The sequence below is a fragment of the Zymoseptoria tritici genome, chromosome 2 (genome assembly GCF_000219625.1).
Source record: "Zymoseptoria tritici IPO323 chromosome 2, whole genome shotgun sequence".
NCBI classification, from domain to species: domain Eukaryota; kingdom Fungi; phylum Ascomycota; class Dothideomycetes; order Mycosphaerellales; family Mycosphaerellaceae; genus Zymoseptoria; species Zymoseptoria tritici.
In genome coordinates this window covers 2,359,067-2,382,899 of record NC_018217.1, presented here as the reverse complement: position 1 = coordinate 2,382,899, position 23,833 = coordinate 2,359,067, and the positions used below count along the sequence as shown (strand labels likewise).

General features: G+C 53.2%; 11 protein-coding genes across 11 annotated transcripts; 7 read left to right on the top strand and 4 right to left on the bottom strand.

Moving 5' to 3' along the window:
- Positions 1–420: 420 nt before the first annotated feature.
- Positions 421–1,709, top strand: MYCGRDRAFT_90917 (uncharacterized protein; the record flags this gene model as incomplete). The annotated part of the gene is made up of 4 exons (XM_003855401.1): positions 421–431; positions 498–570; positions 725–974; positions 1,036–1,709. The coding sequence occupies 4 exons, from the start codon at positions 421–423 to the stop codon at positions 1,707–1,709; spliced, it is 1,008 nt and encodes a 335-aa protein (XP_003855449.1).
- Positions 1,710–2,475: 766 nt separating this feature from the next.
- MYCGRDRAFT_90916 (uncharacterized protein) lies at positions 2,476–4,074 on the top strand (the record flags this gene model as incomplete). The annotated part of the gene is made up of 1 exon (XM_003855402.1): positions 2,476–4,074. One exon carries the CDS (start codon positions 2,476–2,478, stop codon positions 4,072–4,074), a length of 1,599 nt encoding a protein of 532 aa, XP_003855450.1.
- Positions 4,075–4,150: 76 nt separating this feature from the next.
- Positions 4,151–5,497, bottom strand: MYCGRDRAFT_90915 (uncharacterized protein; the record flags this gene model as incomplete). Its single annotated transcript, XM_003854987.1, has 2 exons — positions 4,151–5,424; positions 5,485–5,497. The coding sequence occupies 2 exons, from the start codon at positions 5,495–5,497 to the stop codon at positions 4,151–4,153; spliced, it is 1,287 nt and encodes a 428-aa protein (XP_003855035.1).
- Positions 5,498–7,388: 1,891 nt separating this feature from the next.
- On the bottom strand, positions 7,389–9,806 carry MYCGRDRAFT_68643 (uncharacterized protein; the record flags this gene model as incomplete). Its single annotated transcript, XM_003854986.1, has 2 exons — positions 7,389–9,297; positions 9,394–9,806. The coding sequence occupies 2 exons, from the start codon at positions 9,765–9,767 to the stop codon at positions 7,389–7,391; spliced, it is 2,283 nt and encodes a 760-aa protein (XP_003855034.1).
- A 180-nt stretch (positions 9,807–9,986) lies between these two features.
- On the top strand, positions 9,987–10,672 carry MYCGRDRAFT_99199 (uncharacterized protein; the record flags this gene model as incomplete). Its single annotated transcript, XM_003855403.1, has 3 exons — positions 9,987–10,172; positions 10,226–10,405; positions 10,455–10,672. The coding sequence occupies 3 exons, from the start codon at positions 10,000–10,002 to the stop codon at positions 10,558–10,560; spliced, it is 459 nt and encodes a 152-aa protein (XP_003855451.1).
- A 191-nt stretch (positions 10,673–10,863) lies between these two features.
- On the bottom strand, positions 10,864–12,246 carry MYCGRDRAFT_90913 (uncharacterized protein; the record flags this gene model as incomplete). Its single annotated transcript, XM_003854985.1, has 1 exon — positions 10,864–12,246. The coding sequence occupies one exon, from the start codon at positions 12,244–12,246 to the stop codon at positions 10,864–10,866; it is 1,383 nt and encodes a 460-aa protein (XP_003855033.1).
- A 416-nt stretch (positions 12,247–12,662) lies between these two features.
- On the top strand, positions 12,663–13,307 carry MYCGRDRAFT_90912 (uncharacterized protein; the record flags this gene model as incomplete). Its single annotated transcript, XM_003855404.1, has 1 exon — positions 12,663–13,307. The coding sequence occupies one exon, from the start codon at positions 12,663–12,665 to the stop codon at positions 13,305–13,307; it is 645 nt and encodes a 214-aa protein (XP_003855452.1).
- Positions 13,308–13,818: 511 nt separating this feature from the next.
- On the bottom strand, positions 13,819–15,244 carry MYCGRDRAFT_68638 (uncharacterized protein; the record flags this gene model as incomplete). The annotated part of the gene is made up of 2 exons (XM_003854984.1): positions 13,819–14,965; positions 15,080–15,244. The coding sequence occupies 2 exons, from the start codon at positions 15,228–15,230 to the stop codon at positions 14,403–14,405; spliced, it is 714 nt and encodes a 237-aa protein (XP_003855032.1).
- Positions 15,245–18,769: 3,525 nt separating this feature from the next.
- MYCGRDRAFT_90910 (uncharacterized protein) lies at positions 18,770–20,012 on the top strand (the record flags this gene model as incomplete). The annotated part of the gene is made up of 2 exons (XM_003855405.1): positions 18,770–18,924; positions 18,983–20,012. The coding sequence occupies 2 exons, from the start codon at positions 18,770–18,772 to the stop codon at positions 20,010–20,012; spliced, it is 1,185 nt and encodes a 394-aa protein (XP_003855453.1).
- A 648-nt stretch (positions 20,013–20,660) lies between these two features.
- MYCGRDRAFT_103332 (uncharacterized protein) lies at positions 20,661–21,291 on the top strand (the record flags this gene model as incomplete). The annotated part of the gene is made up of 1 exon (XM_003855406.1): positions 20,661–21,291. One exon carries the CDS (start codon positions 21,044–21,046, stop codon positions 21,257–21,259), a length of 216 nt encoding a protein of 71 aa, XP_003855454.1.
- Positions 21,292–22,838: 1,547 nt separating this feature from the next.
- Positions 22,839–23,586, top strand: MYCGRDRAFT_36488 (uncharacterized protein; the record flags this gene model as incomplete). Its single annotated transcript, XM_003855407.1, has 2 exons — positions 22,839–23,445; positions 23,504–23,586. 2 exons carry the CDS (start codon positions 22,839–22,841, stop codon positions 23,584–23,586), a joined length of 690 nt encoding a protein of 229 aa, XP_003855455.1.
- Positions 23,587–23,833: the final 247 nt, after the last annotated feature.

The window sequence follows — 23,833 nt, the reverse complement described above, 5'->3', positions numbered from 1 at the left end:
CGGCCCCGTGCGCAATCGCCAACGCAACAGCCCACTACCATGCACGGTACTCTATGCTTCTTCTCAGCCCTGCCACACCAGTACAGTACAAATGATGCGATTTCCAGCTCCTCAAGATGTCCTGCCTCACCTCCTCGAAGCCCAGGACCATTGTGTGCACTTCGTTCTTGACAAGTCGACATGAAGTTGCGTCCTTCTGTTCTGCTAGCATGTCTAGCATCCACGTCTTTGGCGTACGTTGTGAAAGCAAAAGTCGATGACAGTCAGTGTCGTCAAACTTCGGTCGTGATACTGTGAGCTTCCGGACCGCAGCTACGAGAAATCGCTCAAGATGCTGATCGAAATAAAGGGGCGCGGGCATCGCTGCAATCACAGCTGCTGTACGTGCGATTCGTCCTCGATACCGCCAGAGCCCTACTAATGACCGGCCAGTAAGCCCTTGCCAATACCTCCGTTACGAACTTCATCGTCGTCGAGTACAATGGCTACATTGGCAGCCGCCTGGTTGCTACAGACTTCGGCGAGAACCACTACGGTGATCCGTACAGAGTCGAGCTTGGTGCAAATTGGGTATGGAGGGAACCTCTGTACGGTACTCCGCAAATGAGCTGACACTGCCTTTGCAGGTGCATGGCCGAGGAGGGAATATTTTAAACCCAATAAACTTGTTGGTCGGGATCCACCGAGATAAATTCCATCGATTCCGTCCGCTGATTGTGCGCAGCTCCAGAAACACAACGACGCCACGGTCCTTCCCGACTACGAGAACTATCTGACCTACAACGAGACTGGAGAAATTGAGATTGACCTTTGGGATGCTTACGATGAGGCCGACAAGGTGGCAACGGCTGAGGCGGGTCGACTTTTGACGGACAATGTTCGAGATCAATCTACCCGTGCTGGCCTTGCCCTTGCCGGATGGAACCCTGAGGTTGACGATATGAGCGCTGCATTGGTGGAGTGGATCAATTTTGGTACGTCAAATGCATACTTGTGCAATTAACCTCGAGGCTTGGCTCACCTGATCAGCAACAGACTGGTCGATCGCCGTGCCTCACGATTACAGCTCCCTCATCTTCAACACCGCGGTGGAGAACTTCACGTATGGCCTGTTGGGCGACGAAGAGCCCTTCATCGTCGACTCTCGAGGCTACAACACAATTGTCTCGGGTGAAGCTCTCACCTTTCTCCAGCCAAACGATCCTCGACTTCTCCTCAATACCATCGTCACCGACATATCCCATTCCGATTCTGGCGTGACTGTCCACAACGCTGATGGAACCTGCATCTCCGCGGCCTACGCCATCAACACCTCTTCTCTCGGTGTCCTCAAACACGACTCTGTGTCCTACACTCCCGCCCTCCCAACCTGGAAATCCACCGCCATTCAGAACTTCGGCATGACGACGTACACCAAGATCTTCCTCCAATTTCCCACCACATTCTGGCCTCAAGACACCGAACTCTTCTACCATGCGGATCCCCACGAACGAGGAAACTATCCCGTCTTCCAATCTCTCTCCCACGCAGCTTATCTCGGCGTCGACAGCAACCTCTCTTCGCAACCGCCACAGCCGAATAATCGCACCGCATCGAACGCCAAACCGACGCAGAAACCCAAGCCGAGATCATGGCCGTTCTCGCCGAGATGTTCCCCAACATCACCATTCCCGAACCCACGGCTTTTCTCTATCCGCGCTGGACGCTGAACCCGGCATTCCGGGGGAGTTACTCGTACTGGCCGCCCGGCGTGACGATCCGCGAGCACCAGAACTTACGCGCGAATGTCGGGAGGATCTTCTTCGCGGGTGAGCATACGGAGCCGAAGTTTTTTGGGTAGTGGCGGGATTGTTGGGTAGGGAGTGTTTGGGTAGTGCCGGGGAGCCGGACGATGAGGCGTGTGGGGAGTTGAGGCACTTTGAGCTTGTGGATGGTGATACGCCGGAGGAAGATCTCGTCACGGAGAATAGGTGGCCGGTGGAGAGTGTTGCGATGGAGAGTTTTGGAGCGTGAGACGCCTTTTGATGGTTAGGGTTGGTCAAATGGCATCGGCCGACATGGGGACGGAGTCGTTGGTGTCATAGTGTATCAATTATCAGTGACGACTCAGCAAGTAAACAATTCAACGATCAATGAGCGGTGTAATCAACGGCTGCGTTTCTACAAATGTACAGCACTCGGGAAGACGTAACAGTGCCTCCTCACGAAGCTTGAGCAAAGCGTAAATGGACGTGAGCGGCGATGGCTACCAATATTGCAGTTCGCATAAAGGGTAGCATAGCCAGATAGCCATGACGGATGAGCGAGCAATGTCGAAGCATGAAGACTGATATCGAAGCGTTGAAGGTTGAAGTTGTGAATGTTCGGCGTACAAATCTAACGTTGCTGCCCCGCCAAAGGTTGTTTGTTGACCTTTCACGATCGAAAACCGTTCATGCAGAGATCAAGACATTAGAAATACACGACAACACCAGAATGCAGGCTTCATATCATTCAAGCGCTGCTCCGACCGGTGACTGCGTTGTGTACATGAGAGACACCGGAATCTGCAAACAAAGCATTCGTGGACGCGCTCCAGCAACTGTCAATACCGGCGCGGGATTTCACCACACCAAAGTCACATCCCTAAAGTGGTCCGAAGATGGTACACACATCGCGATCGTGTCAGAACGTGGAGTCAAGATCGTAGAGCTCGAGCCATTACTGGACATTGCGCGCCTCGATAACGGAAGTGGAGGTCTCGGCAAGATTGCTTTCGCCGAATTCGTGGGCAATGACCATCTGCTTGCGATATGGGAGTTTGGCAAGACGAAATTGTGGCACATCCACAGTGGCAAGGCGGTCGACCTACCTGATGTCAAGACGACGTGCGATGGAAGAGCCTGGCAGACTCGACCAGGCTCTGCTAAAGGCGGGCCGAGACTGTTTGCAATGCTCTCACGAATGGCGGCGGACGACCATCTCGCGATCAACTTCTCGACCTCGAGCCAAGCGCTTCCACTCGTCAAATTACCGACACATGATGCGCATTCAATATCGTGGTCGCCTGATGGCAGATGGCTAGCTGTACTGGACGTCCCGACGGCGAGCCAAGGTCTTCACATCTACACGCCCGACGGCCACCTGTTCCGATCATGTCCATCACAAAACGACAACGAGCATGGTTTGGGCATCAAAGATGTTACATGGTCATCAGATGGACGGCTTCTGGCATTGGCGAAATTCGATGGACGAGTAGAGCTCCTGAATACGACGACCTTCACACCACTAGCAGTCATCGAGCACAGCACGACCATCGATCAGAGATTACTAGCTTCCGAGCAGCAGGCACGAATATGGCAACAGACTGTATCCGCCGCAAATGTGCGCTCATACGCCGAACCCTCACAACCAGTCTCACCACCACTCTCCCGACTGAAACAAACCTCCGAGCCCAGTGAGCTCGGCATCGCAGAGCTTTCATTCAGCTGCGACGGTAGATACCTGGCAAGTCGAGACTGTCGCATGCTAAACACCGTCTGGATCTGGGAGGCATCAAGTCTAGCAGCGCACAGTGTGTTGATCCAGCACAGCAACATCCGGAAACTCCACTGGCACCCGTCATCACGCGATACGCTTATGGTCGATTGTGCCGAAGGGATAGCATATGTCTTCGATGCAAGCTCATCGCATGCGCCACAGATGTTCCAGACAGAAGCGCGGCCGAGAGCGACACTTTCGTGGGTGAAGACTGCGACCGGTGCAAAACCGATCATCATGGCGACAGAGAAGACGGCGTTTCATTTCATTTATCCAGAAGGCCGCGACGCCGGGTACGAGCAGTCGAGGAATGGATCTTCAATGCAGGGCGCGGCGTTTGATGAAGGCGAGAGTGAGGACTCGTTATTCGATGTGCTGTCAGGGCGCAAGCCACTGCCGCCCAAGACGAACCCTTCGTACACGGAGATGGTAGACTTGGATATGGAGGCGGAGGATACCATCGATGGTGGACTGGAAGACACCTTCAGGGAGAAGCGGAGGGCAATTGAGACACAGCAGGAAGTAGATCCCTTGGACGACAGTGAGTTCTTTTAGTAATTAAGAAGCTGTTTGTTCTATGGTGGTATGAAATGTAATAACCGTACAATGGGTGAAGCTCCTACAAGTACCTCTACAAGCCCGCCCAACGACAGTTGTTGTCGAGCTGCTCTGCCCACGTCTCCCAGTCAGTCTCGTCCGCCAGCGACACGGCGGCGACCTCCTCGGCATGGTCGGGCGCGATGGGCTGGAGAGTGGCAGCGGCAGCGTTCTCCGGGTCCCGCAGCGCGATCACCCTTCCCTCCATCGGCGGCGTCACCGGCGCGCTCTCCCCCTCCTCCTCCACCACGACTTCCATCTCCGCCTCAACGAGCCCCAATCCATCGTAGGCTCCGGCCTGATAGGCATCGTAGTTGAACATATCATCGAAGGTGAAAGGGAGAGGATCCTCTCCCCGGTTCTCAATCATTCCGACGCCAGCAGAAGCCACCGGAGCATCGAAGGCGGCGGCGGCGTGTCCAACCGCCAGTTCCTGCCGGAGAGGCTCCAATAGGGTCGACATCGACTCCGCGTTGCTACCATATGCGGGCGGCATGTTGTCGGAGTCGATGATGTCTTCGTCGAAGAGGAAATAGTCGGAGTCGTGGTACTCCATCCTCCCGTCAGCACCACCGAAGCTCATCCAACTGGCGTTGCTTCCAACGCCTTGGTAGATGGTGGGGGCGGGGGGAGCGGTGAAATCCGGGTGGAAGTTGAGGTCCATGCTCTCCGCGCCGCCGGAGGACATCATCGGCATGACGACGTCTCCATTGGCAAGGTTGCGGCGGAGAGGACGGCCGGCGAGTCCCTCGGATCCATCTTGGATCTCGAAGCCGCCGAGACCGTTGGTGCGCATGGCGGAGTGGCCATCGGCATGGTCGATGGCCGGGACAGGAGAGTGGAGGCGGCGTCGGCTGCTCGATGGGCCGGCGTCGTCGCTCCTCGAGCGCGATCGCTTCCCCTGCCTCTTGGCCTGATCACGTGCTTTGCGAGCGGCCTTCACCCGCAGTGCTTTGTCCGCGGGTTTTTCTTCCAGCTCCTTCCGGTCAGCTGCTCTGCGGAACATGCTATACCACGCCACGATGTCTTTGTCGCCAGGGGTTGGCAACCAGAAGTCCTGCCTCGTCTTCGAGGCGTGATCGCTGCAAGGGGAGGAGTTTTCACTCCTATTCTTCGCTTCGAAGATCTTGCCGCATCCCGAGCGGCACGGCTTCACCTCCCTGGCCTTGTACCCAACGTTGTGGATACGGACCATGTGGCAGGTGAGGTCTCCGGTGGTGAAACCTCCTGGGATTTGGTCGCAGAAGTTGCAGCAGTACTTCAACTGGCCAGAGAGCGACTCGGTGCCGCTGAGGTTGATGAGCTGGGCTGGGTGAGAGCATGTTAGCTGGAGAGACGCATTGGAGGATCCAAGTGGGCAAAACTTACCGACGATATCCATGATGTGTGGTGGGTGAGGTGAGGTGAGGTGAGGTGAGGTTGTGTGTGTGGTGGGTGAGTCTGAGCGTGAGCGTGTGAGGCTGCGTTGCTTGTGCGTGTGTGGTGTGGTGTGTGGTGTGTGAGCGTGAGCGTGAGCGTGTGAGGCTGCTTTGCTTGTCTGAAAGTACTGCGTGTGAGGCAATTGGTCTCTGTGTGAGATGGGAAGGACAGAGGGGAGGAGCAGGGCGAGAGACGACCAGTCTTTAAACAAGACGAAGGGAACAGCGATGGGGATTTCTGTTCGAAAAGAGCTTCGCTGAGAGCAACCTACCATGGTAAGAGACCTCGACATTCAGTTGATCGATATTGGTTCATGTCCGGGGCCCAGGCGGTACGGTATCCTCACCTCGTCCCAATTATATTGACGGCAATGACTCCCACCAGGAAACCGTGGTAAGCAGACAGGACGAAGGCCGTGAGAGGGCGAGGGCACAGCGTAAACATCAGAACAGACATGCTCGGAAGTGTCGCAACGACAGTATGACGACGACGATCCATGGCAAGTGGAAGAGAACCCGGACTGGATGTAGTTGGAAACCGTGGTAGCGGTTGCTAAAGACCTACCTACGTGCCCAAATCCTCACAACTAAGGAGCGGAGCCCTGTGAAAATTTGCTCAACTCTATCCGAGCGTGCTGCTTTGGCGACGCCAAAAGCCCTTCGGTGGAGGAGAGCAAGGTCTCAAAAGCCCAAGAGTTCGGTGGGAACGTAGTAGACCGGGTCCGTATTGCATTCGGAAGTCGAAAAATTGAAGTAGAGCAGAGAGCGGGTATTGAAGGCGACGGCTGGAGCACGCTGGGAAGGCGACACAGCGACACTGGCGATAGGGGCCTAGAGGCGTCCTAGAGGTCCCGGGTTTCAGTGGAGCGCGTGGAAGGGTTCGTAAAGAGGGTAAGGAGATAGGGTACCCCAACAGGGTGCGCCGCCAGACTTGATCCAGGTGGGGCGAGGACAGTGAGGCCGACCGGGTGGTCCCCCACCCCCCACAACCCCGCGTTGCGACTCCTCCTTCACTCGCAATGTTCGGCAATCCCTCATTGCCCTACGATGACTCCGCTACGAGCTGAGACTCATCGCACTGTTCTGATATGCCTCACACGCTGTGTGGACAGTAGTGCAAGCACCTCAGTGATTGCGACCGCTGTCGATAGTCGAGCGTGTCGTCCTTGCGCCAGTCAACCGCAGTGACTCTATGCAACGGCAAGAAGCTGCGACGCAGCGAGTCGGGACTCTGGATCCTCTCCTGCGGGTACGCTTGCTTTCTGCATCATTGTTGCCGTGAAACATTCATGGACTGCTGCGTCACCGATCGCATCGAATATCCCATTGAGTCTTCAACGAAATATAGCTTCCTGAGGCGCTGAGATGAGCTAGCATGTTTTCCATCCACTGTATCTGTGTCCAAATCTGTGTCAGTAGTTGGGGAGGTGCAAAAAAATTCCATATCACTGACCCGGAAGTAGATGTAAACAAAGGAGGTAAGAATAGAGGAGAGGTGACGTGAGGTTTGATCCAATGGTTGACGTTGAATTAAGCTCAGCCCAGTGGGCCCCGTTTTCGACTCCAGAAGTTCGCTTTTTGGGCTATATGAGATGCCGAGTATGAGCAAGAGCTACCCTTCAGCATATCAACGCTGCGAATGCGGTTTCCATCGGCCAAGAATTGGACAGTCTAAACACGTTCGAAGCGCATACAGGGCTGGCGAGGGTCATGATCGATAGTGGCCCATACCAGTTTCGGTGAGCGCAAACATGGTAGCGTTGTGGCTAGAGACCCTTAGCCCTTGAATGTGCCGAGATCGCAAGCCAGCCCTGCGTGCCAGAAGACGATGTTCGACCCTGAGGCTGGTGTCCATCATTTGTTGATGGACGCAAAGTCGGGTGTGAAACTGGATGCACCGCCCTTGCTCAACTCTCGAATCGCCATCGTCGCATACTGACTGCTGCCGAGTTGCAGCTTCAGAAGCACAGCAAGTTTGTCGCCGGTCGCATTGTCATCAGTCTCGGTCTTCACATGCGAAACCTTCGCGCCCTCAAGCTTTTCCATGTCGGTTTGCACTAATTGCTCGTCGGGTCGGCTGTAGATTCGTAGCTCAGCTTCGACCCGACCCAAAGGCCGTGTCATCATCTTGCGATAGCCGCCCGACAGCGAGATGTCCTTCCACGCACGGTACATCTTGTGCGGATCCAGTCCACCTCCCTGCTCCGACGCCATGAAGTCCACGTAAAACTGTCCGATCTCGTTCTTCGGATAGATCACGTCAAACCCGGGCAGAGGCAGGACGAGATCGAAGATCGTGAATCGGCCGCTCTCGACCTCGTCCCTGCTCAATGGACGGGCGCGAACGAACGGATCGTCTGCGGCTCCAGAAGTGGGTACACCGGCACCAGTTTCGCCACCGGCAGAGGCTGAGGGATGGATGATCGGTTCACCGTGCTCATCCACTTCATCTGCGGGCACGGACCTCACGATGCCCTCCTGCTGTTCCTTCTCGCCGACCACAACAAGGTCACCTTCAACCACCGTATTGCCGAAGATCTCCCAACGTTTGCCGACAACAGTGTTCCAGACGTAGCTCTGGTATGCGTGCACGTACATGAGCCGAAGGTTTCGTTGAATCTGCATCAGAGCACCCTGCCAGTCCTCGGCGGCTGGCCGCGCGCCAGTCTTGTGGTCACGCTTGCCAAGATGGGTGATGATTCCCCTCTCTGCAGAGAATCTCCCAGGGATGCGACCGAGAGCATCACGCACGTTGCCAGTCTTACGCCAGTCACGAATGCCGGTCGCTCGCGCAATGTCGTCGTACGGGACTTTCTTCTGTCCACGGCCACCATCGCCATCCGCAACTGCACCAGACTCCGCGGCTTGATTCTCCTCAAGAAGAGCGTCTTCGTACGAAAGCAGCGAGTCAACAGCACCTTTGAGGTCGCCGCTCAGAATCTTCTCACCAATGGCATGAGTTCCGGTGGAATGCGTTCCGAATCTCTGGAGACCGTAGTAATTCAGGAACCCTTGAGTACTCAGTCTCTCTGCAGCAGTGTTGGCTACTGACTTTGCGTGCTGCAGTCTCTGCTGGATGGTCCAATCTGCCTCCTCTCCGTCGAACCGGGCGTCACGGAGGGTGAGCAAGAACTGATTGCCACTCAATTCCCCGAGCTCAAGGGAGGTCTTCTTGTACTCCCAAGGACCTGTCAAACGCCAACCTCTCGCGAATCGATTCAGCGATTCGATCCTATCACGCTTGACTTTATGTACGGCGACACGCTGGACGGTGACACCTCTACGATCCTTCGTACCAGCGAAGCTGAAGTTCTTCACATGGAGCTTCATCTGAGATGCGAGGAAGTACAGCACCTCCATGGTGTCCTTGTTCTCCTTGTACAGAGTGAAGTGGAGGTACTCTCCACCGAGATCTGCCCAACCCTGCTTTCCACGCTGCTGTCCAGTATGACGAGCGTCGCCATTGGGATCGGAGGCAATAGATGGTGGAGCGGCTTTGATGGCGATTATGGTACCTGGACCAGATTGGCGGTCCTGATCCTGCACAGTAAGAGTTGAGAGCTTGGACTTGAAGATATTGCGGACACAGATATGGGCTTCGGTGCGTTTGGATTTCTCTGCAATGGGCTCCGACTCAATGGTGGGAAGGTCGCGGGGCTTACGTTCAGGCTGGGCCACGACTGAAGCATACAAGTTGACGATTGCGGATGTTGTGGATTCTCCGAACACATCTTTTAAAGTGGCCAGGTCTTTTTCGGATATGCTAGCCACAGCCTCTGCCTTTGCTGCCTTCAAAGGGTCGCTCGCTCTCGCGGCGTCCGAGTCTGGTGCTGGATGCTGCTCAGCTTTGACACCAGACTCTTCCGTCGTCACGGCCGCAGCAGGTGTTGCCTCCGCTTCGAGCGTCACAGCGATGTCCTCCTCGAGCTCAGGCTCCGTCTTCACAGCTGCCGCGAACTGTGCCTTCTCTTCTGTCCGCTGCTTTTTCTGCGCTGCTCCACCATCATTCCCTCGCTTCCTCTTACGGTCCTCCGGTTCCAGATCGCTCGGGTGCAGCACCACGCCATTCGGGAGCACTTCGTTGACCAGGAAATCCGTGTACCGCTGCTTCACGATGCACGAGAATCCTGGCGCGTCCGGTGTCACGTAGACGGAGATGCCAACGGCGCGTTCGAGTGCTCCTTGGTCGCGAGACGGATCGTCAGCGACAGACGCGTCTTTGGTGGTCGCCATCGTATGCGAGATGAGCTTGTCGAGGTGCTAATATCGCGTAGACCTAATTGATGCGCATGCCATGAAATTTGGACGGAGAAGTCTTTGGCTTGGCAGCACAGTAAGTAGCTACCCTTGTAAATGACGTGAGTGATGTTCCTCCTGTAGGGCCAGCATTGAACGCGGGGCAGAGAACATTCTTTCCCATCTTTCGAACAACTCACACACCAAACGACCACCAAGACCATCCACCATGTCTCAAGCCATCCCAACTTCCACCTCCGTCGTGGAGTCTGCCGTGATCAAGGCTCCTCTCGCCGCTGTTTGGCACTATATCAAGCTCGAGAAATTCAATACCTGGTACTCCGCCATCAAGCAGAGCGATTACGTGAAGGGAGCCTCTCCAGACACCGATGTCGTGAAGTGGTGAGCACGTCAGGAGGTAATATTTCGCAGAAGCCATACTGAACACTGTACAGGACATTCAACGACGGCACCGTGCTCGAAGTCAAGCAGGAGGAGCACAGCTCGATCAGCCACTACATCACCTACAGCATCATCTCCTCTCAGCCTGCTCTCTCCTACTCCTCTGTCTTGAGCACCATTCGCTGCTACCCAGTCACCAGCGGCGAGAACGAGGGCTCAACCTTTGTTGAGTGGTGAGTATGGACGACCTTTGATCCTCTGCATTTACTGACATGAAAATAGGACTGGCAACTTCTCTAGCGATGCCGGGGCCGATGTCATCCAGGACGCCAAGTTCAAGCGCCGTGATGCCCTCGCCGACCTCGCCAAGGCTTCCGTGAAGAAGTAGAAAGAGCTGGAGCATCTATGAGACTATGAAGGCACGGACAAGCATATGACGAAGAGGTCATGAAGCAGACAACATCACTGGATGATACCCAAAGCAGTAGGCATTGAAGAAGAATTCGGACAATGTATACGTGACAGATCAGAGAATGTCCTATCATCGTGCTCGTGGCAGTGGTCCGATCCAGTTGACACGTCGTGAATGTTCATCAGGTACTGGAGCCAGCACCCTCCATACCCACATATGAAGGACATCAGCCCGAGCGTGATTTCTCTGCAGCCTTCTCGACTGCCGTGATCATGCGGCTCAATCTTCATCTGTCAATCGTGCTGACTTGCGTACAGGGTCTTCCTCCGTCGCCGCGATCGCAAGCGCTTGGGTCTTATCGAAGACGCTGTCGCTCCTCATGCCCGCCACGACGATCACATCATCGTCATCTTCGGCCCCGTCCATCCTCATGCCGGCCACATCTATCTCATCGCCATTATCATCGTCCTTGTCGTTCATCCTCCAGCTCGCCACAACAATCTCGTCCGAATCCACCATCAGTGAGTCTGCAGTCACGACCGGCTTTGGAGCAGCTCCAGCGCTCCTCAACGCCATTCTGCGATAGCCTTTGATCGGCTCACCCTCTTCATCAATCAACTTGAGCGCACCGTCGACTCCGACTCCATCGCCAATCGATGGCACGCGGTCCATCCAATCCTGAACCGCATCGAAGCCCGAGGTTGTGTCCGCGACTTTCTTCTTGTGAGATCTGGTCGGAGTGACCTGGGAAGTCTCACTGACGCTAGTAGCCTTGGTCCAAGGGCTCTCGGGATCGGTAAACTCTGATTCCGCGCTCTCGGACGCGGTGACCATGGTGACTGTATCATCATCGGAGAGCTCTTCTTGCTCCATCTCAGAATCAACACTGCTCTCGGTATCGGCCTTGTGGTCCAGTTTCAAGGCTTGCTGTGTGATGGTGGAGGTGATGTGGTTGGTCAAGGCGATCTTGCTCTTCTCCTGTGACGGAGTGCTGTTGATCAAGATCCACCAGCACGATGCAGTTTCGCGCCATGCAATGGAATGGAATGCAAGGCAGAGGATGTCGATGGCCACAGCGTATGCGGCAGCTGGATGTTGCTCAATATCGCGCTGAAGGATACCGCCGGGCCCGCAGTTGTCTTGGACGATACGCCAGGCGGCACGAGCCCACATATCTTGAGTGCACCATGAGGCTGTCTTGGCATCGTGGTCGGCGAATACGCTGCTGTTGCCACCGCCTTCTTCATTGGTTGTGTTGGTCTGCCCTTCTCCAAGACAAGCAAGCAACAAATCTTCTTCTAACTCCCCGCCATCTGCGAAGTATTTTCCTCCTACGAAGTTCACCCATTCGCTGGCATCGTTGTATCGGCGAGGATTGTCGATGCACAACTTCGACCAAAGGACCAGGTGTGGCAAGACGGTGTCGGAGGTCAACCATTGCTCAAGCTGTGTGCGGGTCAAACGAAGCTTGCAGGAGAGGTAGTCTCGGCCATTGGACAGCTTCAATGCGTTGATGTCCCTCTTGGAGCGTCGAAGGATTGCCATGGCTGGTAAGGTATGTGCTCGGTTAGTCGAAGGAAGAGAGAGTTCGCTGAAGAACATGTAGGTTTTGAGATACGCGGTGCTGCAGCAGTTGGGCTGCGAGTGAATCAACTTGCACATGACAGTGGCTGAGGCCAATGGCGTTTGGTCTTTCATGTGATATTGCTTGACTTCAGGTAAGTCGTGTGGCGAGAATGACTCCAATGTTGTGCTATTGTTCTTCGACCTTGCCACAGGAAGCGACTGCTGAGCAGCATGGCGAAGTCCATGTTGTGTCGAGAGCGAAGTTTAACGCAAGCTCTGGGTGTATTGGTCTCAATAGGCGACGATAATTGCATGGCTAGAGTCTCTGATCAGCGCAATACTGAGATGAACTTGGCTTGCATGTGACAGACAGGCCAGCCAGCCGCTCATTCACTCGCCGTCGAGCTTCAAGCTCTGGTAGCCGCGACGCGGCAAACGGATTCTGACTACTTACCACGACCATCAGCAAATGCAATCACGCCCGCATGTCTTCCACGTCTGAGTCCATTAACATGGCTTCGAATTCAGACCAAGTCGAGCAGTCAAAGTCTCGAAAACGAAAGCGAAACACGGAGATCCAAAGCAGCGGGCAAGAGATCATCGCAACGGCCTCTGAAGTCAACCAGGAGGACATGGAAAAGTTCAGCCAGGTCGTCATCGCACTCCAAGCTAGACTCGTCGCTTTCGAGAAGGAACACGCGGCGTTGGTCAAAATCTACAAGCTCAGCATTTCGGACAGGAACAAATTCATCAGCCACTACAAAACCGTCAACCACATTGATCAAGAAGACGATGACGACCAGCAGCATGAGTCTGCCGACGCACGCAACACTCATGTAAAATACCTCGAGAAGAAGGAGGCAAAGCTCAAGACGAGGATCGAGGACTACAACAAGCTGCTGAACATGCACTTTACATGTGTTCGGAAGAGAGTCAAGATCGAGAGCATGTCTGTGGAGCCATCTCAGATCGAAGTTGCTGCAAGGGCTTTGGCTGAGATGTCGGACATGGCTCAGCTCAGCGGCGGTCTTGCGAACTTGCTCGAGGCTTGCAATGAAAAGGAGAACGTCACAGAAGCGGAGCTGAAGTCAAAGGCACAGCCCGGGGCCGTGGTCTTGAAGATGGAACAGCAGTTGGAGTCCGACCAGGTGTCGTAGGGACTCAATTGGCATCTGGCATCGTTGTTGGCTTGGACAGCATCATATGATGTATGCGAGACGAGAGACCGGAGTCTCAAGCATGAGGAGGTGTAGGCGTATGGCACGTATGATGCTGATGAATGTGGGTCGCTCCACTGGCGGCAAAAGTCGGGAGAACTTCCTATGGTCAAGCTGCGTCTCTCGTAGTTGCAGCAGATACTCCACAATTCCTGACTTGAGACCCTCGATTCTTCTCCGCTGCAAAGCTGTCTGCGAACGATGCTGGTTCGTCTCAAGCATTGTCATTCTGGTGCCATGTGAGCGTGAGGTTTGCCCCCATCGACAGATCGAGGACCGCGGAAAAGGGGGCATGATGCCAATAAAGCGAGATTCGCATTCTCCATCTATATCTATTGGCGATTTGATCAGGTCTCCCATTCACATGGACCGGCTGTATCGCTGTACGCGGCTCATAATTGTGAAACGCCCGGAGCATGCCCACCTCATACCCTCGTATCTTGTTGACTATCCTCGCCCATGTCCACCAAGATCCCATTCAGTTTGGCAGAAATTCCGTGCTAGATTGTCTGTGTCGTTCCACTCGGAATCTGTTCCATCACTTCATACGACATATCGCCTTTGTCGACCTGACATGACCTTCGTGACGTTCTGAAATTATCACACTTCTCGGGGAGTTCGGATCTTCTGGCGTGAACAGCTGTAAGCACGACGGTAGTGCTAATAAACGGACTGCGTTGCGACAACCACGGATCTGTGTGGCGGTGTTTTGTCTCGAATGTGACGTTCGCGGAGCCAGTATTCAGAGGATGCCCAATGCCGCCGGCACTGATGATTTGTGGCATGGTGATCCTTGTAGTGCAGGATCGTATCCCATGGGCTCGTCTCCAGAGGCGGTCCAATAGCTCGTGATCGACGTGGCACAGCGAATGAATTCACCGCCAAATCAGCCACGATGACGGTGCTTCGATGCAATTCCAGCATAAGGTACCTCCCGTTTTTTGCTGGCTGCCCGGTGTGAAGTCGCTCCCGTCCGTAAACCTCGTGAAATGCGCTGGCTGCGCAGTAGTATCGTCCGCATATTCCGAAGCGAGCTCAGCGCGGCACCAACATTGTCCGCACGCGGTCAATCCTCTTCTGCGCGGCCTCCAGCCTCTCTAAACGCTTCTGCTTCTCCACATCTCGCTGCTCCATGGTCTGTAGTCTCTCCTTGAGTCTTTCATTCTCCTTCCCAACCGCTTCGGCCACGTTCCCGCCAGCCTTCTCAAGCTCTTTGATCTGGGCCTTCAACGCAGCATTCTCCTTCCGCTCCGTAGCGACCATCTCATTGGCCTGCTGGAACAGCGTAGTACTCAATTCCTCCACTTCCGCGTTGACCTGCTTCTCCTTCTGCTCCGCCACTTCACGCGCCTTTTGCTCCTTTGCGAGAGACTTCTCCAGTTCTTGCTCGCGTGGAGAGGTGGTAGTTGGGCTCGTGGCCGTCGGCGCGAAGGATCCCTTGCGCATGAAACTGCCCAGTCGCGATAGGCCTGTATTGTCCGAGCTAATTTGTTCCGAGTCCACAGTCGTAGAGCTCAGAGCTGCCATACGCTGCTCTTGAAGCTTGACCTGTTGTTGTAGCACGCGGATCTGGTTCTCGTAGTCGGCAAAACGTTGTGCTATGGATGCCATGTCAGCGGTGAAACGCGCACCCCTGTGGGCCGTGAAGACAGCGGCAGGATATCCAATTCGCGCCGCACTGTAAGGAGTAATGAAACAAGGATTTCACGTACAGGCAGAGGTTACCTTCTCCAACAGGAGACTGTTCTCTTCTTCCAGCTCGCGGAGTCGCATGTGCGTGATGTCGTCTTTGGACTGCACCGAATCGTGCGGTCCATGGCGGTGGGCCACTTGCGCGCCATATCGAGCGCCATTATATGCCATAACAAGGGCGGGTAAGAAGCGAGGGCACTATAGACGACATGGGCATCTGCATGCACGAGCTCGTCTATATTTCATGGTTGTTGAACACGCACATGCCCGGCGGCTGGACGCATGTACTCGGATAGCGGGCCGTCGCGATGAAGGTGTCTATCCGATTGGTCGTACAGCACGAGCGCTTGCGCCATATGTGTGAACACGGGAGACATGTGCCTTCTTACGCAACCTTATGCTGTATGCAATGCTGAGCTGACAACTGCTGACACTGCTGTCTGTAACATCGCAGATCTTGTATCATTGCATGCACTATCAAAGTCAGCTAGCTGCCGTACCTCACGACGCATCGCGACAAGGGACGGCAGACCCTCTCTTGCAGCACAAGCAGAATAGAATCACAACTTGATTACATATACATACGAGGGAGATACGTATTTTGGAATCCGAATAGGCTGCACGCAGTGCAAAGTTGTAGGTAGCGCGTTAACTACTCGGCTACTCGAGGCTATAAGGTTAAAGGTATATATACGGACAAAATTTCTCGGCTTCTTACTCGCTAGCTAACCCCTTTACCCCGCTTATAGCCTAGTCTCGATTAGGTTTAATATAAGAGGCTCTGTTTAGTATTTAGGGAACCGCTATACGGAAGTAGGGTTATATAGCTTCTTTGCGTAAGAGGTAGTAATGCCCCGGTGTAAAAGGTGCAGTTAAGAATAGAGTAGCAGTATGAATCACTTCAGAACAGACTCGATTCGATACTCTCTCGGAAGGAGGAGATTCTACGTATCCTTATACTACGGGCGCAATCTGGCTCAAACGAGCTCAAAAGGCCCTAGTAGGGGTGCATATGCCGCTGAGGCAGGGGATCAGATGCCGATTGTCGGTATTCGGCGGAGGCAGATGTGACACCCGGCCGGTCGATATTAGGCATTGCGTACTTTTCTTAGGAGAGTGCCTAGTAAATCGTCCGGTCGAGACATAAAAAATTTTAATAGTTTATTCTATATTATATTTTTTAATTAAGCTTTACTAGTCCGCTAGTTTATAAGTTTATTAGTCTATTAGTCTATTAGTACGTTAGTCTATTAGTTTATTAGTTCGTTAGTTTATTAGTTCGTTAGTTTATTAGTTCGTTAGTTTATTAGTTCGTTATTTTATTAGTTTATTAGTCTGTTTATATGTTAGTCTGTTAGTTTATTAGTTTATTAGTTTATTAGTCTGTTTATATATTAGTCTGTTAGTTTATTAGTCTATTAGTTTATTAGTCTATTAATTTATTAGTCTATTAGTCTATTAGTGCGTTAGTTTATTAATTTATTAGTCTATTAGTTCGTTAGTTTATTAGTTTGTTAGTCTGTTTGTACGTTAGTCTATTAGTTTATTAGTCTATTAGTGTAAGGGTCTGAACCGAAGTTGCGCACAAAGGTCCAGATCCGAATGTATGAAATTCTAAAGCTACCGAAAAGAAGATCTATCTAGAACAACGGAACGTCGAGTATAAGCTGTGTGTGCGCGTAGCGTCGCTTGGCGCATACGTGGCCTTCCAGTCGGCCGAAAGGAAGCTTGTTCCCGATTCGGCCTAGTGGATTTCTGAACCGGCGTTCGTCCGTTGGGCGTTGGCCCAGGCATCGGCACAGCCGATGCAGCCTCAGGCACCAGCCTCTGACAATTAGTCCGTTAGTCCGTTAGTTTGTTAATCTATTTATTTACTTATTAATTAACTTCTATTATAAACTTAACGCTATTAGAGTATATTTTTAGTCTCTTATACTATTAGCTACTAATCTAGAAAGTATACTCTTACTTTAATATATCTATGTTTAAGCGCTTTTCTTACTTTGAACTATAGTTAAAGATTCTAGGTAGAACGTTATATATCTAAAGGCTAGAATACGTACGCTCTTATATACTAGACTATATATAAAAGAACTAAGTCGCCTATACTAAGAAATACTTTCTTAGGGCTTTTAGGGCTTTTATAGCTATATTAGCTACTATATAGGTAAATAGCTAGATTTAATAGCATATTCCGACTTCTACTAACGTATAGTCTATACTATATTAATAGCGTTGTTATCTAATAAGTAGTTACTTAGTTATCTAAGTAGAGAGAGGTAGCTAAAGCGACGAAGTCGACGTTCCGCGAGGGAAGCCGCTAAGGCGCTTGCAGAATTAAGCGACTAATTAGACGCGAGTAGCGGCCAAACCAGTTTTTGGCTGACCACCTACAACTTTATATTGCACTGCGTGCAACAAGGGCCAACCATGTGCGTTCATCGTGTCGGAGGACGGAAGCATTCCCGAGGGCATTTTTCGGCGATCGTTCCGGCGACGAATCGGAATCGTAGCGGGTGATGTGGTCATGGTAAGTGGAGACGGCGCTCGGGTAACGCATACCGATCGTATCGTCGGCGCGATTGGCCGTGTCTTGTGTGTCTTGACTGATCGTCTCATTCGACACGGGCGGGAAGAGGAAGTCGAAATTGGCAGCTGCGAGTACCGATCTCTCTTTGTCGGGATGCTGACGATCTTCGATGACAGCCAGTCAATGGAGGACAATGGGACAAGACCGCCGAATGGGACAAGACCGCCGGTCTCCAGAAACCGCGGCCTACAAAATGCACTACCTGGGGAGCGAAACAGAGTTCATCGCCTTACCAGAAACAGAGTTACCTTAGATTACCATGCGGCTCCGCTCGATGAGCACGGCTGAAATCATTTCTCTCGCAACTGCCATTCATGTGGAGCTGCAGCAAACACAGAGCAGGTGGCAAAGTTCTCGGATCGTCTCGGACTGTGAGGAGAGCAGGGGCATCTTCACACACAGCGGGCAGCGGAGCGGAGGCCGCAGCTGGTGATGAAGAAGCAGGGGACACGTTGTCGGATCGCGATGGTCGGGCGTCACTAGCGCACGTCTTGGTGGGGAAACGACGCAGCCAGCTCCGCTTCGACAGAGAAGAGAGTTTCCAAGCGACCACAAGAGAGGAAGCACGGAGACGGCGCGAAACTGCTGCGAGGCCCAGCGTCACTCTCGCACCAAAGCAGATCTGCCTTGTACACAAAACATTCGCACGTCGAGAGCAATATTGCCACTCCCACTTCTACAGCATTCATCAACACTCCGCTGCCATTGCATTCCCTTCAGAAACCGAGCAAGGGAGTCCACTCCGCGAGGTCCCCGCTATCAGCAGCAGCAAACCCGAGCTTTCGCGCATTCGCCACTCGACACGATTTCACAATACACGTCTTCACACCTACCGTCGACTCACCTCTGACCATCTCAAGGCATTCCACCTTGTTGTACTCACGTCCAGGCCGCGGTTTGAGACTTTTAGGTCTCCAGCACAGCAGAAAATCGCTGTCGCCGCTCGCGCGCCCGCCATCCTTGTACCAAAACTTCCTTCCCAGACGGAGCTCCACCACGACTACGCAATAGATATCGAGCGCTGCTCAACTCAACACACCAGATCATGTCCAGGTACCAGTCCGACGGGCAATTCCAAACCCAATTTCAGCACAATTCCAGCCCAATGCCGCCTTCCACAATGAACGACCCCGCATTCGATCCATCATCGGCATTCATGTTCGGCGAAGACGACGAGCAGTTTCACGCCGCCATGCAGCGCGGTCTTTCACCTTTCAGCCAGAATCCTGGGATCAACAATGGTCTCCAGCCCTACTATGCCATGAGTGCAACCAGGTGTGTATCCCACTGTGACATTCCTGCTTTGATCACAATGGATCTGACAATCCTACAGCGATGGCGACACACCTCCCAGCGTTATTAGCAATCCATCCCTTCCACAAATGATGTATACCCAGCCAGGTGAACCGTCTCCACTCGATCCGTCATGGTCTGAGCAGATGCAAATGCCCATGCCCATGCAGGCTCTTCCGCAGAGTCGTGCTCAAGCAGCAGGTGCAATGTCGAGAAGTGGCGGCAGCATCTCCCAGTTCGGCCAAATCACACCACCAGAGGAGACATCTTCTGTAGAACCCGCAGGTCGCCATGACTCTGTCGATGCGAAGGAGCAAGCCACTACATCAGCAAAGTCAGAGCGAGCTCGCAATGCTGCCAACTCCCGACACTCGAAAGCAAAGAGAGCGAAGAAGGAGAGCTTCAGCGGTAGGATGGAGAGTCCTTCAGACGGAGATGACAAGCGGGAAAAGTATCGCGAGAAGAATCGTCTCGCAGCGGCGAAGTGTCGAGCCAAGAAGAAGAACAACACGGAAGATCTCGAGGAAGCGGCCAGAATCGCAGGATACCAGAACACCAGGCTGAAGCAAGAAGCTCGAGAGCTCCGCGATGAGTTTTCCGAGCTGCGTTCTCTCGCTCTCATGCACGATAAGACGCAAGGCTGCACTTGCAGTGACATGCACGCATACAACCAGAACAAAGCTCAGGAGCAGGTCATGGCAGTACGGACTGCCGGCCATGCTTCTGACTGCATCAAGCGTGGTTCACCATCGCAAGACAGCATCGACTCTCCAGTACAATCTCCAGTGTTTGGCGAGGACTTCTCAAGATCTCATTCGTTCTCCGGAGGCAGGCCATCCTTTCAGAAGGGCCACACAGCGCGTGCACACTCCTTGGCGGGACCGGGAATGTCTTCTTCCAACAGCATGATGCAGCATCTGGCGAGTCCACAAGGCGACGGCAGCCAATTTGCCTTCAACACACAGCAGGATATGGCAGCTCTCGACCGGATTATCGAGGGCAACCAGGCCAATGCGCAGTACGGCAGCTATATGCAACCTCATCAAGATCAGGAGATGGGATTCCAATGAAGTGCCTGTCTTCGTGGTCCTGCGAAGATCGGATCGCACGACTTGCGATTGAGTAGCTGGGAGTGTTCATCCTGAGCAGGAGAGCGTGGGTGGACCGATGAAAAAGGCGTTCGGTGGAGGAGTTGCAGTCGCAATTCGGCTAGCAGGTCGATACCCAGGTGTCCGGTCAGAGGCTGCCAGTCCAGCAGATGTTTCTTGGATATGATTACATGGCGTTGACGGTCGAGGAGGTTCCTTTATATTGCTTCGTGTATCTTAGCTTGGGGACGAAGGCAGCGAGGTCGGTCGAGCGCCATGGTTGATCTTCTTCCAGAGAGCGCTCCCGCATCTTGAACAGCATATCGTAGTCGATATCGTTGAAACAGATGGCGTTGATGGCGATTGTGTCTTCGAATTAAAGAGAGAATTGAAGAGAGGTGTTCGTGTCGTGTGATTACCCACGAGTGAGGACCGTCCGCATCATCAAAGGTTCGTTCGCTCTTGCATCATGGTGAGACCCGCCAAGCAAGGAAAGAGCGTCCGCGTGTGAAGAGCGCTAGCGGCTCCCATGTGCCTGTATCGCCGCCTCCGCCGAAATTCTGTTTTGACCTTGTACCTCCATAGTCCCTTCTCAGACTGGCTGCACGATTGCACCTCGGTGGCTTTGGAGAGCGCAGTCTGCACAGGAGAGGGTGGATAGCTCTGTCAACTCTTTGGCAAGTCAATGAAGGTTCTCGCGAGGCTAGAAATGGTGCAGACTTGGAGGCAATCTTCCAGTCCGATCAATAGTCCAAAACAATTCTTGCGAGCATTTCTGCTCCATGCTTCCAGATGGTCTAACGTAGATAGAATGCCATTAAGATCATCAGTCGCTTAGTCGATGCGTCCAGGTTGCGGAGTTGCTCCAAGTCTGCTGCATAAAACAGATCCAGATTTTTTGGGCCTCGTGTCCGTCCCGATGATAGGTGGCCCATATTTCCAACATCGCGTTACCATGGCGCCCAATATTGAGCCTCACTGAGCCTCCCTGAGCCTCATTCCCAGTAATCGACATGATTGTGAAAGTGTTGGTGGTTGGAGCAAGGAGAATTCATGTCGTCGTCGTTGAGCGCGCGCAGATAATGCGACCGGTCAGCCGTGCCCGCGGGAGTCAACACGGCCGCGTTCCCGCCTGGGAGGTCCGAGTCGGTGTGGAAATTGTCTGTGAAGGTCGAGAAATTCAGCTCTCAATAGAGGTCGTCGAGTTTGTTCCGTTAACGGGTGTGTAGAAGCCGTGGTCGTGTGTGCTGTGAGAGAGAACGCAGAAGTGTGTAGGTCACGAAGCGAAGTGTCCCGGTCATAGGCGATAATCTTGAGGCACCGCCCGCGATCGGCCGATCGAATTGAAGCCTAAGCGTCTGTACAAGGCGAAGGAGAACAAGGCCGCCTCCGCCGACGCCAAGAAGTTTCACATTTTGCACATCGCCAAAATGGATGTTGCAAACAGCCTTTTGATCTATGACAAATGGAGTAGAACCCAGATCTTAGAGATTATACATATAAGAGATCCTTCCTTATTACAACTTCATCAGATTATCATGACAATCGCATGCCTCGCGTTCATTCTCCTGTGGATCTTGTCGGCGCATTCGGAATGAGCTTACCACCCACTGCAGCCATTGGCCGCAATGAGGCTGACTTGAGAGTGACCATGCCAGACGAAGACCACATCTTCATTGTTCCGTCACACCTCCGATCAGTACATCGCCGACCACATCGAGGGTATACTCCTTGATTCCACAACAGAAATTGTGTTGATTGCCGATCGCAGTCTGCGGTAGCTCGCACAGTGGGTGTCAATATTCAGTGAAAATGACGCTAGCGATCCCCCGGAATCCGAGAACTTGATACCAACACGACGCAACAACGAGTACTCCAATCGCTTCGAAAATTGCACTGTTGTATTCGCTGCGGCTTAGTCGCTTCCTACACCAGCTTTCATCGTGCGGAAAGACAGCACAGGAAAAGAGTTGTGCGGACGCCGATCTTTTCACTGAATATTGACACCTACTACTCAACCTCAGGGAGCACGCTACACCGTTGGCTACAGGCTGGTGACAAGCTTCGACATGAGGTGGCGCAGGACTATCGTATGGCCGAATCGCTAACGTAGAGCAGGATGTCTGCGAGTGGAGTGGACGGACAATCTGAGGTAATGAGATCCTGTCAGGAGGTTCCATCACTCTTGTTATCAGGTCAGAATCCCAGTGACATGGGACGGCAAACACGAGGCCCGAGGATGTCTTCAAGGGTCGTGCGGGAGCTGGGCTACCGGGAACTGATTGCACAAGGATGACTGGAGCGGGCCGCAAGAGTCAAGACTCAAGAGGTGCTGCTCGGACGCTGCGAAGCAAGAGCATCGCGAATATCGCGCAAATCATCTTCAACGTAACCTCGTACAAACGGCCATTGACTCGACGCTGGCCCTCTTGTCGTTTAATTTACTACCTGGTATCCAAGCGTACAGTCGAGTGTCTCATTCGCAGCATTCTCTGCCTCAGGCACGATTCTCTCCGAAATGGTTCGATGCGATGATGATAATCTTACGATCTGGTTGTCGCCGGCGCGAATCCCTTTTCGCACAAGCCTTCTATAGCCGGGCGCGACTTTTATCACAAGGGCCTAGACCAGGTAGACGCTTACTATTAAATCTTGGAAGCACACACGTTGCTACAACACCTGCCTCTGACACTGTGTGACTTTCCTCCTTGCTTTCCCACCACAGAAACCTCCTTGGACCTTCCAGACACCATCAATCACACGATGTCTGCCGCAGTCCTCGACAACATCGCTTCGAATGCCACGAAGATGGCGCACGTCGTTGCAGACAACCCCTACCTTCCCGTGGGCAGCTTCATTGCAAACTATGCTGCCAACGAGAACAGCGTGCCTTACCTGCTGACCCTCTTCTTTGGAGCATGCGGCATACTCTTCACAGCGACCTATGTCGTCGCCAAATCGACCCAGCCTCACATGAACGGACTGGACCTCGCCACGACCATGTGGTTTGTCCTTTCTGGCGCCATTCACCTCTGCTTTGAAGGTTACTATTCGCTCAACTTCTACACCATGGGCTCCAAGCAGACCATCCTTGGACAGCTTTGGAAGGAGTACGCACACGGCGACTCGCGGTACCTCACCAATGATGCTTTCGTGCTGTGCATGGAGAGCGTCACTGCTTGGCTATGGGGACCAGGCTGCTTGATCGTCGCCTACATGATCATTCGCAAGCATCCCATGCGATTCCCGCTGCAACTCATTGTGTCCCTCGGACAATTCTACGGCGACGTCCTCTACTACGCCACCAGCGCGTTCGACCACATCATTCTGGGCAAGACATACTCGCGCCCAGAGTTCCTCTACTTCTGGTTTTACTTCGTCTTCATGAACTTCATCTGGATCGTGATTCCCGGACGTGAGTGTAAACCCCGATCTCGAGCATGACATGAACAGGCGGCTAATGAACTTCTCAGTGTTGATGTATCAGAGCTGCAAGAGGACATCGGCTGCATTCACCGCAGCCTCGAAGCTTGACTCTTCGAAGAAAGTCCGGTAGGAGTGCCGCGCTGGGAAGGACGTCGAATTTTGAAGCAGAGACAAAACATGGCATGGTCGGCGTTGAAGCAAAGCGCGAGATTTGGAAGACGGGCGGTGGGCATGTTCATTCTGATGCATCGTTGTGGAGCTGGTCGCTTGATGCAAGCATACACATTTATTAGACTGTATTTCATAGGTGTAGCTCAATGCGATCTGGAGGAAGTTGAGCAGCGCGATCGATAATTTCGGTGTTCCTCAGCCACATG